Source organism: Oncorhynchus clarkii, chromosome 14 (genome assembly GCF_045791955.1).
Source record: "Oncorhynchus clarkii lewisi isolate Uvic-CL-2024 chromosome 14, UVic_Ocla_1.0, whole genome shotgun sequence".
Taxonomy (NCBI): domain Eukaryota; kingdom Metazoa; phylum Chordata; class Actinopteri; order Salmoniformes; family Salmonidae; genus Oncorhynchus; species Oncorhynchus clarkii.
In genome coordinates, this window is record NC_092160.1 from 23,196,364 (window position 1) to 23,211,524 (window position 15,161).

Below are 15,161 nucleotides of genomic sequence, written 5' to 3' on the forward strand. Positions count from 1 at the left end.
CATTATGATGGGAAAATCAAAAGAAATCAGCAAAGACCTCAGAAAAAAAAATTTGACCTCCACAAGTCTGGTTCATCCTTGGGAGCAATTTCCAAATGCCTGAAGGTACCACGTTCATCTGTACAAACAATAGTACGCAAGTATAAACACTATGGGACCTCCCAGCCGTCATACCGCTCAGGAAGGAGACGCATTCTGTCGCCTAGAGATGAACATAGTTTGGTGCGAAAAGTGCAAATCAATCCCAGAACAGCAGCAAAGGACCTTGTGAAGATGCTGGAGGAAACGATACAAAAGTATCTATATCCACAGTAAAAAAAGAGTCCAATATCAACATAACCTGAAAGACCACTCAGCAAGGAAAAAGCCACTGCCCCAAAACCGCCATAAAAAAGCCAGACTAAGGTTTGCAACTGCACATGGGGACAAAGATTGTACTTTTTTGAGAAATGTCTAATGAAACAAAAATATAACTGTTTGGCCATAATGACCGTCGTTATGTTTGGAGGAAGAAGGGGGAGGCTTGCAAGCCGAAGAACACCATCCCAACCGTGAAGCACGGGGGTGAGAGCATCATGTTGTGAGGGTGCTTTGCTGCAGGAGGGACTGGTGCACTTCACAAAATAGATGGCATCATGAGGGGGAATAATTATGTGGATATATTGAAGCAAGCTAAAGTTAAATCTTGGTCGCAAATGTGTCTTCCAAATGGCCAATGACCCCAAGCATACTTAAGAAATTGTGGCAAAATGGCTTAAGGACAACAAAGTCAAGCTATTGGAGTGGCCATCACAAAGCCCTGACCTCAATCCTGTAGAAAATTTGTGGGCAGAACAGAAAAAGTGTGTGTGAGAAAGGAGGCCTACAAATCTGAGTCAGTTACACCAGCTCTGTCAGGAGGAATGGGCCAAAATTCACCCAACTTATTGTGGGAAGCTTGTGGAAGGCTACCTGAAACGTTTGACCCAAGTTAAACAATTTAAAAGGCAATGCTACCAAATACTAATTGAGTGTATGTAAACTTCCGACCCACTGGGAATGTGATTAAAGAAATATAAGCTGAAATAAATCACTCTACTATTATTCTGACATTCTTAAAATAAAGTGGACCTAAAACAGGGAATTTTTACTAGTATTTAATGACAGGAATTGTGAAACACTGAGTTTGAATGTATTTGGCTAAGGTGTATGTAAACTTCCGACTTCAACTAACTTTGGTAAACTCGGTATAACCGGTCATAAGAAAGTGGCTCACGTTTTAGCCATGGCAACAAATCTTTCAGAACCAACCTACTCCGGGTCAGGCTAACTCCACTTACCCTGAATGAAATGACTGAGCCGCGAGATGAAGACCAATGAAATCAGATTCCCTCCTTCTCGCAAAGAGTCCGTCATCATCCCCTTCATTTGGGTAAGATGACTGATTCAATATTATATTAATCAAATGTGTTAAAAATAGTAATATTTCCTGAGCTGCTTAAAGCACTGCAGTGCTTGAGGCGTCACTACAGATATGGGTTCGATCCCGGGCTGTGTCGCAGCCGGCCACACCCGGGAGACCCATGAGGCGATGCCTCAATTGGCCCAACGTCTTCCGGGTTAGGCGAGGGTTTGGCCGGCTGAGATGTCCTTAGCGACTCCTGTGGCGGGCTGGGCGCATGCACGATGACACGGTCACCAGTTGTACAGTGTTTCCTCCTACACATTGGTGCAGCTGGCTTCCGGGTTAAGAGAGCAGTCTGTCAAGAAGCAGTGCGGCTTGTCATGGTTGTGTTTCGGAGGACGCATGGCTCTCGACCTTCACCTCTCCTGAGTCTGTACGGGAATTGCAGCGATGGGACATCACCAATTGGGGAGAAAAGGGGGTTAAAATGTTTTTGTTTTTTAAATACCTATCACATCACACATTTAGCAATGACGGGATGCATTTGAAAGTTATGTAGAGTAAAACTATTGAATGACAAAATGATTTTATTGATAGGAGTGGGGAAAAAAGGTGTTTGTGCTTTTCTACACCAAAGCAAAGGCGGCATTAACGACACAAAAAAACAAAAATCACTTTTAAAAGCCTATTTCACACCACAGCCTACTGAATTTGCAAGAATTTTGATTCAGGAAAACATTTAAAATGTTCCACTGACTGGCCCATGGATTGATGTTTCAGCATTGTCTCACGAGTTTGGCGATCGACTAGCAGTTACAAGCCTGATAGAGTTAGCGGCAGGCGAATGAGCAACAGCCTGAGTTAATCTATCTTCCATCGTAGTATACCTCTATGGTCTCAGATCTGTTTGTGCGGTATAGACAACACCTATATAACCGTTGCCATGCCAAACATAATGACCATAGGAGTTGGCAAGACAGCAAAACCAGATCTGGGACCAGAGACTGAAAGTGACTCTGGGTGACTTTTTATGGGCAGCAGCATACAGTGTTCAAGGATCAGATGGAAGCAAATCGACACAAGTAGGAACAAGAATTGGAGATCCAAGATAGCAGCGGATAAAAAGAGGAGTCCAAAAATTCACATTTTTGGGCACAGCATGACTTGCTTGGTTAATCTATGCTAAGAAGCTGAATATTGACTCGTTGTCATTTCATTGTGTCCATGATTTTGTGTTTCATTCTAGTGGTTGGCTGTATGCTGCTAAGGCTCTATGTTTTTCCTGTGGCGGTGGACCGGTGTGTCTGTGTGTGCGATGCAGACATCTCCAGCCGCTCATGCAGCAGGAATGCTAACGCTAATATTCCCTGACAGAGGATGGCCAGCCCAGACCTGACCTTTCAATGCAACACGGCTCCACAAGGAACAGAGGAGGGAAACGCCAGCGAGCTAACTAAGGTAGAGTCCCAAATGGAGCCCTATTCCCTATATAGTGCACTACTTAAGTATAAGGTGACATTTGGAATGTAGCCCTAGTGAGGTAGAGTTTCTGGATGAATCCACAACGAGAGCCCTTAGTGGTTGTAAAAGGGCTGCAGTGAGTCGGGGGAGGGGGGGGGGCTCAAGTCAGTCTAATGTATAGTAGCTTACAGTGGAATAGTGTATGTATCCTACATTGGAATAGTATATGTAGCCTTCATTGGAATAGTGTATGTCGGCCTAGTAGTACTACTGATGAAACATGACTCAACGAACGACACTGGTCTGTTGTGTCTCTGTGGGGTTAAGGGGTTAAAAAAGGTTGGATATGCCGGGGGCTGATATGGGGGAAAAATGCTTACCTCTGGGTCACTGTTGCCAGTACCCAAATAGTTGAGATCCTCACGCCAGCACATGCAGCGTACTCTAAGGTATGGATTATCTTCAGATGTCACAGAATGATCAGCTATTCAGAATTCTCTTCTACTTGTCAAATAGACAATGACCTTTTCAAACTGGAAGAGGTGCACCTTGTCCGTTTGTCATGTTGCCTATGCCTCCCACCAAAACAGGCAGGCACGTGTAGGAGCTGTACATTTCAATCAGGGTTTAGAAGCTGCCTGCCTGTCCTCCTTCCACCCCCACTATAGATCATCCCAAGCCCATATTTCAAATCAGGCACATCGACATACTTCGACATGTCTTGAACTTTGCTGCCTCCTCAGCAACAATTCCTCTGCTTTGACAAATGGCAATACTGTTGTTGTTGTTGGGAGTCCCCCCCCCCCCCCCCCCCTTCCTTCCCAGCAGGTGTCAGGGCAAAGCGGGCCAGGTGGGAAGGGGGAAAGGGAGAGAGAAAGAGAAGAGGACATGAAGAACTGCAGTGTGACTTCATCTGGTAATGATATACAGTGGAACAAAATAACCCGGAGACCCAAAGGCCTCTTGCTACCTTTGAGGTCCAATACCCAATACACACAAAAATAAGCCCTGACAACTTGACGATGCCACACGATTGGTCTCTCCTGACCTTATAGGGCGGCAGGGTAGCCTAGTGGTTAGAGCGTTGGACTAGTAACTGGAAGGTTGCAAGTTCAAACCCCCGAGCTGACAAGGTACAAATCTGTCGTTCTGCCCCTGAACAGGCAGTTAACCCACTGTTCCTAGGCCGTCATTGAAAATAAGAATTTGTTCTTAACTGACTTGCCTGGTTAAATAAAGGTAAAAAAAATAAAAATAGTTTTAGTATTCAAATCAGGTTTCTCGTCGGGTTATATGCAAGCTGGCTACTTATTAAATGACACAATATTGGCCCTAGATGGAGCTCCATGCACCAAACGGAATAGACGTTTTATCATCCATAATTTCAAGCAAATATCTAACAATATAAAATGCAGCCGTACTTGAATTGTTCTTCTCTCCGGTCAGCACTGGAGAATTGTGTGAGGAAATGTGTGAAACAGCCAGAGTCATGTTATATTTAGCAGGAGATGAGTAACATACTGTAAGTAACTCTTAGTTGTTCTCTAGTCGGGGTGTGAACATTTAAGATGTTAAAGCTAAGTCGGGATCCTTAAAGTTATGAAAAATCCATAAATCCATGTTTTGTGGGGGGTGCAGTTATCACAAAACATATTATTTTCCGTGTTATAGTCTAACTAGATGATAGGTTGTAAGCTGTGTCATTTAAATCTAACCTGTGAGGAAAAGGCTAACTTTAGGCTACTGTGGTGAATTTGCGAGGCATGAAAGACAAGACATTGAGAGATACAGATTACCAAAACATTTTCCTCCTCCTCCTCCCTAATGATGCAAGTGTGTGTTCAGCCTTTGGTCTGTTGCATGTAGAATATCTTTGCCTATTCATTCATGATATTCCCTGCTTTACTGAAGTTGAGACAAGACACAGCCTTCCATTGTGTGATACAGCATTTGATTGCCATCCCTCACTAGCTTGCTATGCAAGATGCGAGTGATTGTGTTCTCGGAAGTACGGCAAATAATCAGTCTCCTCCATTCCAAAAATACTGACTCTTAGGAGGCGATTCCTAGCTAAATCGAATCTTGACACTCAGAAATGGGAGTTGACATCAGGAGTCGACGTTCAAGGAGTCGCAGAATCAATTATTTGGAGTCAAGTCTCCACCACTACGTCATCGTGGTTAACTTTGGAAAAATGGCAGAGAAAGGCAAGCTATAGAAGCGGCCTTGTATGGCAATACTATGAGAAGTTAAATGAGAAGGAAATGCAAACTGTGCAAGCCGGAATTGAGGTACAGTAATGGTAGTACAGATGCAATGCAATCTCTGCGAGAGGGAGGGAATCTGTGGGAAATTGTATCGTTGAGGTACAGTAATGGTAGTACAGATGCAATGCAATCTCTGTGAGAGGGAGGGAATCTGTGGGAAATTGTATCGCCACAGTTAGTCTTTCAACGTTATGCAAGCAAAGAGGATGATAGGCCAACCAATGAACAGACGTCTTACCTGACGTGATTGCTGCAGAACTTGGTGAACTGTGGCTGATTGAGGAATATCAGTCGTGCATCTTCTTGGTCAGCTAAAGAGGTCTTTGCGGAGGTTGCCGTGTCCTCTGTCTTTTCGTACCCTGAGGGAAGAACGGAAAAAAGAAAACGCATTCAAAAAACAGATTTTCAAAAGTCATTGCCTAAATGTACAAAATTGTCTTTTCAGCACCAGATCTTCCCAGATAGCTTCATCCGTTTAATAGAATCACCTTCCAGTCAGAGTATTTGCAATGTGTGACGTAGTATAAAAAAGGCATAAAAGTCAGTACTTTGCATAGATTTTGTTAATGGCACTTCTCTGTGCTGAATAGAACCAAAGCTGAAAAGGGGCCATTTAGATGAAAATTTGAGGTTGACTCAAAGAAAGGCACTAAGAACTTTTGGACAAGGTCACAGAAGAAAATAAAAAAGTATGACAAGGTTGGTCCAGGCAGGGTTTATTTTCAAACAAGGCTTTCTTAGAGCAGATGGCAGAGTCGAAGGCAAATCTGTGTCTCAGGGTCACCCATTCTGCAGGGTTCAGGTGGCAATGTGTGTGTGTGTGTGTGTGTGTGTGTGTTACAGAAATCACAGAAGATTGGATTACGACTAGATAAAATGCCTTTTACACAATGTCCCTTCAGGGTGCCTTTTTAAGGAAGATCAGATGCTGCAGGTACACCTTTAACTGGCTTCTCCTGAGACCAAGCACAGACACCACTGGGTAGGGACTGAGACCAAGCACAGACACCACTGGGTAGGGACTGAGACCAAGCACAGACACCACTGGGTAGTGTCGGGATCGATAGTCTCAGATTAAAAATTTCCCGCCGTGTAGCCAATGCTCCACGTGGTATGGTTAGGAATTGAACAACCATTGCAACCTTAGCTTACACTGAGGTTTTTGATGTCTGAAGAGGATTTCCACAGGAGAGTGTTTTATTCGTAACAGTAAAAAAGGCGGTTCTATGACGCCCGATCATGTCTGTGCTCACGGGGCCTGGCAAATGACAAACTTTAAAGGGAATGCAATTCTCTCGCATTAAAGGCTTAACATCACAATACATGATTTAATCTTTACTCATTCCTTTTACACAATAATTAGATGCAAACCCCATAATTGAGAAATGTACACATTGAGATATAGTTGTGCGTTTCCTGTCCTCTGAGGTCAGCAAATGAAACACCCTCGTCATACCCATCCTTTAAGTGTCCACGGACCATTCCCACCTACTCACAAGTGGAGATTTTGTTTCATATTCTCATTATGGGGATTTAGAAGTTCGCCATGTGAAATCCTTTGTTCTCTCCATGTCTCTCTTTCTGCATGGCCAGGGGGAGAGAGAGTCTCCGCCAGGAATTTACAACCTGAGATAACAGAAACGGTGTAGGAGAGAGTGAGAGAGAGGGGGAGGCCACTATCTATACCCAGAAAGGGCCACGTCATGACAGTAGGGACTTATACTAAGCAAATACACAAACATGGATGTGTCAGCTACGGACTTCATTCTATTCTCCAATGCTTAAATACTAGGTTAATTTTAGGAGTCACGACCAGCCTACTTCTGCCCTCATTGCATTTATTTTAAAATGAGACATGACTAGCCTACACTCCCTGGCATCGCATTCTTGAGCTGTGAAAAAGCCTAGATCCCCTAATCGAGTACTAGGCTGTTTAAAGTGGAACTTACAGCGTTTTAGCAACATGAAATCGTGTAAAAATCAGTTCATGTAAACCGCCAGGAAGAATGATGCCTTTTCATACATTCTCACACTCGACCACTCAGATATGGTCATTTTCACATGGTTATACTTACATAGAATGATTTACGTGACCGACCCGGCTCAAAATCATTATTCTGTAACAAAATTTGAAATGTAGTTTTTTTTAATTTATTTTTTTTACATTGGATTAAAGTAGAGACTCAGAGCTAGAAAATAATATTTCATACACTACAGTTGAGGAACAATGGGAAAGTATTTCTGCTTTGAAAGTTGCAAAACTTGTAAACTCACTTTTGAGAAAATGGCATTTAAAAGTTTTGGTACTACTACTGGAGAGCCCTTCTTAGTATACAAACATTCAGCATAGTTCACACACTCTTAAGCTTTAACCCCACCCATCTCTAACGGCTGATCCGAGCATTCTGTACTAACAGCAGCAGTCAACCATCCAAGCTAACTTGCTAGCTAATTTCAGACATAAATGAGAGCACAGCTCACTGAACATAACTCGCCCTAGCAGACCTGGTTGGGCTGTTGTTATCCAGAGCATTGGTGACAGCAACTGCGCCGTCAGATTGTCAGTTTGTAAATTCAGAGCGTTTTGCTCTCAGAGCGTTCAGAGCACACACTGGATGCTCTGGCGGATGATCCAAACGTTCTGACCACACAACGGCAGTCAAGCACCCAAGCTAACTGGCTCGCATTGGCTATCCTGCTAGCTACTTCTAGGCAAAAATGAGTACACCCCACTGACCATTTTACTCGCCTTAGCAGAGCTGGTTAGGCCGTTTATGTTATCCAGAGGGTCGGTGACTAACTGTGCTGCTGGCAACAATTTCATTATGCTTTTTTTTTGCTAACGTTAACTGACACCAACCATATTCAACGGGTGTTGAGTGTTTGTAAATTCATCAGTTATTTGGCACTCTGGTACACTCAGATGAGAGTCTTTTGTTAAGACATGTAGCTTGACCGGTGCTCTAAAGCCAAATCAGAGCTACTGTAGGGCAATTGGCAAATAAGCCAGTTGACACAAGCCGGCCATCACTCACTTTGAACTAGACTGTGTTTACAGGCAGTAGCAACAGTGAGACTTTAGATCAGAAAGCGTTCCACAAAATACACCTGAATGGATTTCTGCAAATATGTAAATACCACAGGAGTCCTCTTACATTTGGGAACTTTACATTGCTATTGCTCAAACAACCACAAACAGATAGGCAACAGAGACACAGCCTAAGCACATTAACAACATCAACAACTAATGTTAGCAATAGCGAGGGAACATTAGATATACCCTCTCAGCTTATAGTTGGCCGTCAAAAATTGCGTTGATAAAAGATGGAGAATGGTAGCCTGCTCGCCCTTCTCAGCTTATAGTTGCCTGATAATGAATGCTTGCCCCAACCCACCTTTTGACAACTGAGTGGGAAGTTGCCTGCCTGCACATTTGATCGACGCCAGATATATTTGATTGAAACAAGAGATATGCTAACTAGGGCTAACCACAATTAGTTGACTGGTCTCGGTCGACAGATATTTCTTGTTGAGCACCTACTCATTCAAGGGTTTTTATTTATTTGTACTACATTGTAGATTAATAGCGAAGACATCAATGAATTAACACATATGGAATCATGTAGTAACCTAAAAAGTGTTTTAAAAAAAAATCTAAATATATTTCATTTTTGAGATTCTTCATAGTAGCCACCCTTTGCCTTGACAGCTTTGCACATTATTGGCTCGCTCTCAACCAGCTTTAGGTAGTCACCTGGAATTCATTTCAATTAACAGGTGTGCCTTGTTAAGTTAATTTGTGGGATTTCTTTCCTTAATGTGTTTGAGCCAATCACTTGTGTTGTGACAAGGTAGGTTTGTTATACAGAAGATAGACCTATTTTGTAAAAGACCAAGTCCATATTATGGCAATAAATATTCAAGAATGTTTCTTCAAGTGCAGTCGCAAAAACCATCAAGCCCTATGATGAAACTGTCTCTCATGAGGACCGCCACAGGAAAGGAAGACCCAGAGTTACCTCTGCTGCAGAGGATAAGTTCATTATAGTTACCAGCCTCAGAAATTGCAGCCCCAAAAAATGCTTTAAGTAACAGATACATCAACAGTTCAGAAGAGACTGTGTGAAATCAGGCCTTCATGGTCAAATTGCTGCAATGAAACCACTACTAAAGGACACCCATAAGAAGAAGAGACTTGCTTGGGCCAAGAAACACGAGCAATGGACATTAGACCGGTGGAAATTTGCCCCTTGGTCTGATGTGAGATTTTTGGTTCCAACCACCGTGTCTTTGTGAGACACAGAGTAGGTGAACAGATGATCTCCAAATGTGTAGTTCCCACCGTGAAGCATGGAGTAGGAGGTGTGATGGTGCTTTGCTGGTGACACTGTCAGTAAATTATTGAGAATTCAAGGCACACTTTACCAGCATGGCATCCACAGCATTCTACAGTGATACACCAACCCATTTGGTTTGCGCGTAGTGGGATTATCATTTGTTTTTCGACAGGATAATAACCCAACACACCTCCAGGCTGTGTAAGGGCTATTTGACCAAGAAGGAGAGTGATTGAGTGCTGCATCAGATGACCTGGCCTCCACAGTCACCAGACCTCAACCCAATTGAGTTGGACTGCAGAGTGAAGGATAGGCAGCCTGTTGGCTCAGCATATGTGGGAACTCCTTCAAGACTGTTGGAAAAGCATTCCAGGTGAAGCTGGTTGAGAGAATGCCAAGTGTGCAAAGCTATCATCAAGGCAAAGTATGGATACTTTCAAGAAACTCAAAAATATATTTTGTTTAACACTTTTTTGGTTACTACATAATTCCATATGTGTTATTTCATTGTTTTGATGTCTTCACTATTATTCTACAATGTACAAAATAGTAAAAATAAAGAAAAACCCTTGAATGAGTAGGTGTTTACAAACTTTTGGCGCAGGAAACTGACAGCCCAGAATATTTTATACAATGTTGCAAATTCACTAGCACATGCTTCTGCCAAACCCAAGTTAACAGTTGATAAAGTTTCAAGTTCGTTGCAGACCGGCCAATATGTAGCCAATGTGATTTATAGGATATTTATTTCCAAAATCAGGATATTTTCTACCTGCAGGCTGCAATGGTTTTTATTTGTTGGCTTTATGTAGGCTATTATTAAATACAGTGGGGCAAAAAAGTATTTAGTCAGCCACCAATTGTGCAAGTTCTCCCACTTAAAAAGATGAGGCCTGTAATTTTTATCATAGGTACACTTCAACTATGACAGACAAAATGAGAAGAAAAAAAATCCAGAAAATCACATTGTAGGATTTTTAATGAATTTATTTGCAAATTATGGTGGAAAATAAATATTTGGTCAATAACAAAAGTTTCTCAATACTTTGTTATATACCCTTTGTTGGCAATGACAGAGGTCAAACGTTTTCTGTAAGTCTTCACAAGGTTTTCACACACTGTTGCTGGTATTTTGGCCCATTCCTCCATGCAGATCTCCTCTAGAGCAGTGATGTTTTGGGGCTGTTTCTGGGGAACACGGACTTTCAACTCCCTCCAAAGATTTTCTATGGGGTTGAGATCTGGAGACTGTCAAGGTCCTGGAGTGGCCTAGCAATGCTTCTTACGAAGCCACTCCTTCGTTGCCCGGGCAGTGTGTTTGGGATCATTGTCATGCTGAAAGACCCAGCCACGTTTCATCTTCAATGCCCTTGCTGAAGGAAGGAGGTTTTCACTCAAAATCTCACGATACATGGCCCCATTCATTCTTTCCTTTACATGGATCAGTCGTCCTGGTCCCTTTGCAGAAAAACAGCCCCAAAGCATGATGTTTCCACCCCCATGCTTCACAGTAGGTATGGTGTAACTTAGCATTCTTCGTCCTCCAAACACGACGAGTTGAGTTTTTACCAAAAAGTTTTATTTTGGTTTCATCTGACCATATGACATTCTCCCAATCTTCTTCTGGATCATCCAAATGCTCTCTAGCAAACTTCAGACGGGCCTGGACATGTACTGGCTTAAGCAGGGGGACACGTCTGGCACTGCAGGACTTGAGTCCCTGGCGGAGTAGTGTGTTACTGATGGTAGGCTTTGTTACTTTGGTCCCAGCTCTCTGCAGGTCATTCACTAGGTCCCCCCGTGTGGTTCTGGGATTTTTGCTCACCGTTCTTGTGATCATTTTGACCCCACGGGGTGAGATCTTGCGTGGAGCCCCAGATCGAGGGAGATTATCAGTGGTCTTGTATGTCTTCCATTTCCTAATAATTGCTCCCTCAGTTGATTTCTTCAAACCAAGCTGCTTACCTATTGCAGATGCAGTCTTCCCAGCCTGGTGCAGGTCTACAATTTTGTTTCTGGTGTCCTTTGACAGCTCTTTGGTCTTGGCCATAGTGGAGTTTGGAGTGTGACTGTTTGAGGCTGTGGACAGGTGTCTTTTATACTGATAACAAGTTCAAACAGGTGACATTAATACAGATAACGAGTGGAGGACAGAGGAGCCTCTTAAAGAAGAAGTTACAGGTCTGTGAGAGCCAGAAATCTTGTTTGTTTGTAGGTGGCCAAATACTTACTTTCCACCATAATTTGCAAATAAATTAATAAAAAAATACTACAATGTGATTTTCTGGATTTTTTCCCTCATTTTGTCTGTCATAGTTGAAGTGTACCTACGATGAAAATTACAGGCCTCTCATCTTTTTAAGTGGGAGAACTTGCACAATTGGTGGCTGACTAAATACTTGTTTGCCCCACTGTAGCAGGCAATAGCAATATAAGTTGCTTTTAGGTTATAATTTTCATTTAGATATCATTTTTATTAACCTCATGACAATTTGAGATTGATGTTAATATAAATGAAATTAAACTGTTCCAAGAATTACCGGCAACTTCAGGAGAGTAATGCCAGAATCTGCAAAAGCCAGCAGGAGAGAGAGGAGAATGGTTGGGTCAGGTTAAGTTTTTTTTCTTCTGGTTATCTAGATCTCTGGCTCCCATGTGAGTCATTTGTGTCTTATTTCATCAAACAGTAAGCTTAACGTTATCAGACAAGCTCAATGCATAGAGTTGATTTTATTAAAACACATATTTTTACGTCTAACAAGCCATTGGTTGAAAGAACAGACGACTGTCGACGAACATTTGTTTTCGTCGGGAACAGCCCTAATGCTAACTGTGGATAACAGTCGTTCAAGTTCAGTATAGCTACCTAGCAAAGTGATTCACATGTCTTGCAAGCTAACCAAATGACACCTGCATCTCCAGCAGTAGAACCAAAAAACGATATTGGGGAGTTGTCCACTCACCCACTCATCAAATGACATGACATCCTCCCCGCAGCTAGCTAGCTAGCTAACGTTAGGCTCAGCATTTTCATCTTGCTTAATAAAAAAGCTACATAAATATGCTGAACAAAAATTGAAAGACAACATGCAACAAATTTACTTTTTTATTGAGTTACAGTTCATATAAGGAAATCAGTCAATTAAAATACATTAATTAGGTCCTAATCTATGGATTTCATATGACTGGGAATACAGATATGCATCTGCTAGTCACAGATACCTTTAAAACAAAAGGTAGGGGTTTGGATCAGAAAAACTGTCAGTACCTGGTGTGACAACCATTTGTCTCATGCAGCGCAGAATCTTTGCATAAAGTTGATCAGGCTGTTGATTGTGGCCTGTGTAATGTTGTCCCATTCATCTTCAATGGCCCTGCGAAGTTGCTGGATATCAGCAGGAACTGGAACACGCGGTCATACACCGATCTAGAGCAGGCCTGAGCAATTATTTTCCTTAGAGGGCCACATTAGAATATATTTTTGCCATTGTGGGCCAGAATGAAATGACAGGATTATACATCAAGTGTATGACTGTGTTGAAATATATATCTACTGTAAATCACATTCAGATGTGCTACTTATTTTACATGCACAGAAATAAACCATATCCATGTTCTCCTTTTGGTTGGTATTTTCATTATTCAACATGCAATTCACTACACGGAGGGAAAAAATATAATGTGCATGCAGCACCACGGACAGAACTCTTGTTAACGGGTATGCACAAAAACACGAGAGAGAGCTCAACATTACATTTAAACTACTCAATTAGTGTTAGGAGTGAAGTCTGATGGGCATTGACTAGAGCAGTGAAGTCAGGTATAGTTTCTGATGTCGCTATGCGCAGGATTGCTGAGAAGTGAGAGTCAGTAAGAGATGATCTGTGCCTTGAATTATATTTCATCACTGAAAATGTCTGTTCACATACATACTCTTTTAAGCATCTTCCCCAAACTCAGCCATCTCACGTTTGTGTGGTAGGGGAGTTCTGCATGACCCAACTGTCTCGTCCAACAGTGAGATAAAGTGCCTGTGGTTTAAAGATATGCTCTTATGAAATTTACCACTTTAGTGACTATCCACAACATGGCTCATTTTCAGAACACATTTACAGAGCACCTCCTGATGAATAATGCAATTCGGGGAAATTATTTTCTGATCTGGGTTCAGCTCAGCTACTTGATCTTGTATCCTTTTTGAAAAGGCCAACGTTTGGGCACCCATCAGTGGTCACACTGGATAACATTTCAAAATTCAGTCCCAGATTTGTCACACACTTATTAACCTCCAATACATATTTCCCTGTGGTTATGCGCTTCATTGATTGTACTGAAGCAAGCTCCTCTGTAATTTCAAAGTCTGGGGTTATGCCTCGTAAGAATATCAACAACTGCGCCGTGTCACGTGCATCCCTGCTCTCATCCAGGGCCAAGGAGAAATGTCTTTCAACTGTTGTTCCATATTCTCTGCGATATCCTCAACATGCTGTGTCACTGTTCGTTTTGAAAGGGAAATATTTTCAAACAGCTTTTTCTTGTCGAGGAAAAGTATTGCTGCAGAGTCAATTAAACATTCTTAAATTAATTCGCCCTCAGCGAATGGCTTACTATGTTTAGCAATTGTGTGGGACATTACATAGCTAGTTCACGCAATTCCGTTGTTTGCGGAATGCAGTTTTGTGAAAAGTCCTTGCTGCTTTTGCAACTGAGAAAGCAACTCTATCGATGCACTTGCCCTCTGCTCAGAAGACATTCCTATATTTCTCTGCATGCTTCGGATGGAAGTGTCGGGACAAGTTGTAGTCTGCTCTCTCTGCACACAGCTTAACCCTGATACCTCAAAGAAATATTTCAATGTCCACTCTTGCTGGAACACCCAACATTCGATGTCCACTCATTTTTGAGCAATTTCTAGCTAGCTACTATTTGTAACTGTGTCAGCCTGTCAGTCACTGTCTGTCCTCGTGAAGTTGATATATACACGCGCCTTCAAAATAAATGTCACTCAAGCAGTGGGAGTTAAATAATTACACAAAGGCAAGTATTTGTTGGGCTGTTCATTTGAATAACACATTTTTTTTTTTTTTACTTTACCATCGCAAATTCTTTATGTGATCTGAGCATGATTCCGCGGGCCGTATTGAATCAGGTTGCGGGCCGCATATGGGCCAGCCTTTGTCCAGGCCTGATCTAGAGCATCCCTAACAAGCTCAATGGGTGACACTTCTGGTGAGTATGCAGGCCCTGGAAGAACTGGGACATTTTCAGCTTCCAGAAATTGTGTACAGATCCTTAAATATTGGGCCGTGCATTATCATGCTGAAATATGAGTTGATGGCGGTGGATGAATGGCACGACAATGGGCCTAAGGAACTCATCACAGTAGCTCTGTGGATTAAAATTGCCATTGAGAAAATGCTATTGTGTTTGTCATCTGTAACTTAAGCCTGCCCATACCATAACCCCACCATGGGGCACTCTGTTCACAACATTGACATCAGCAAACCGTTAGCACACACACACACACACAACACCATACGGTTGTGAGACCTGTTGGACATGCTGGCAAATTCTCTAAAATGTGGCCTTTTATTGTCCCTAGCACAAGGTGCACCTGTGTAATGATAATTCTGTTTAAGCAGTTACTTGATTTGCCACACCTGTCACATGGATGGATTATTTTGGCCAAGGACACATGCTTACTAACAGGGA

General features: G+C 42.3%; 1 protein-coding gene across 4 annotated transcripts in view; it reads right to left on the reverse strand.

Annotated features, from left to right (window-relative positions):
• LOC139366421 (ATPase phospholipid transporting 8A1) overlaps window positions 1-15,161 on the reverse strand; it is a 195,705-nt gene that overhangs the window by 138,139 nt on the left and 42,405 nt on the right. For all 4 annotated transcript variants that reach the window (XM_071103888.1, XM_071103891.1, XM_071103892.1 and 1 more), the window contains exon 2: window positions 5,351-5,471. In XM_071103888.1, coding sequence (XP_070959989.1) covers window positions 5,351-5,471 — 121 coding nt within the window. The remainder of the gene's footprint in view (window positions 1-5,350; window positions 5,472-15,161) is intronic.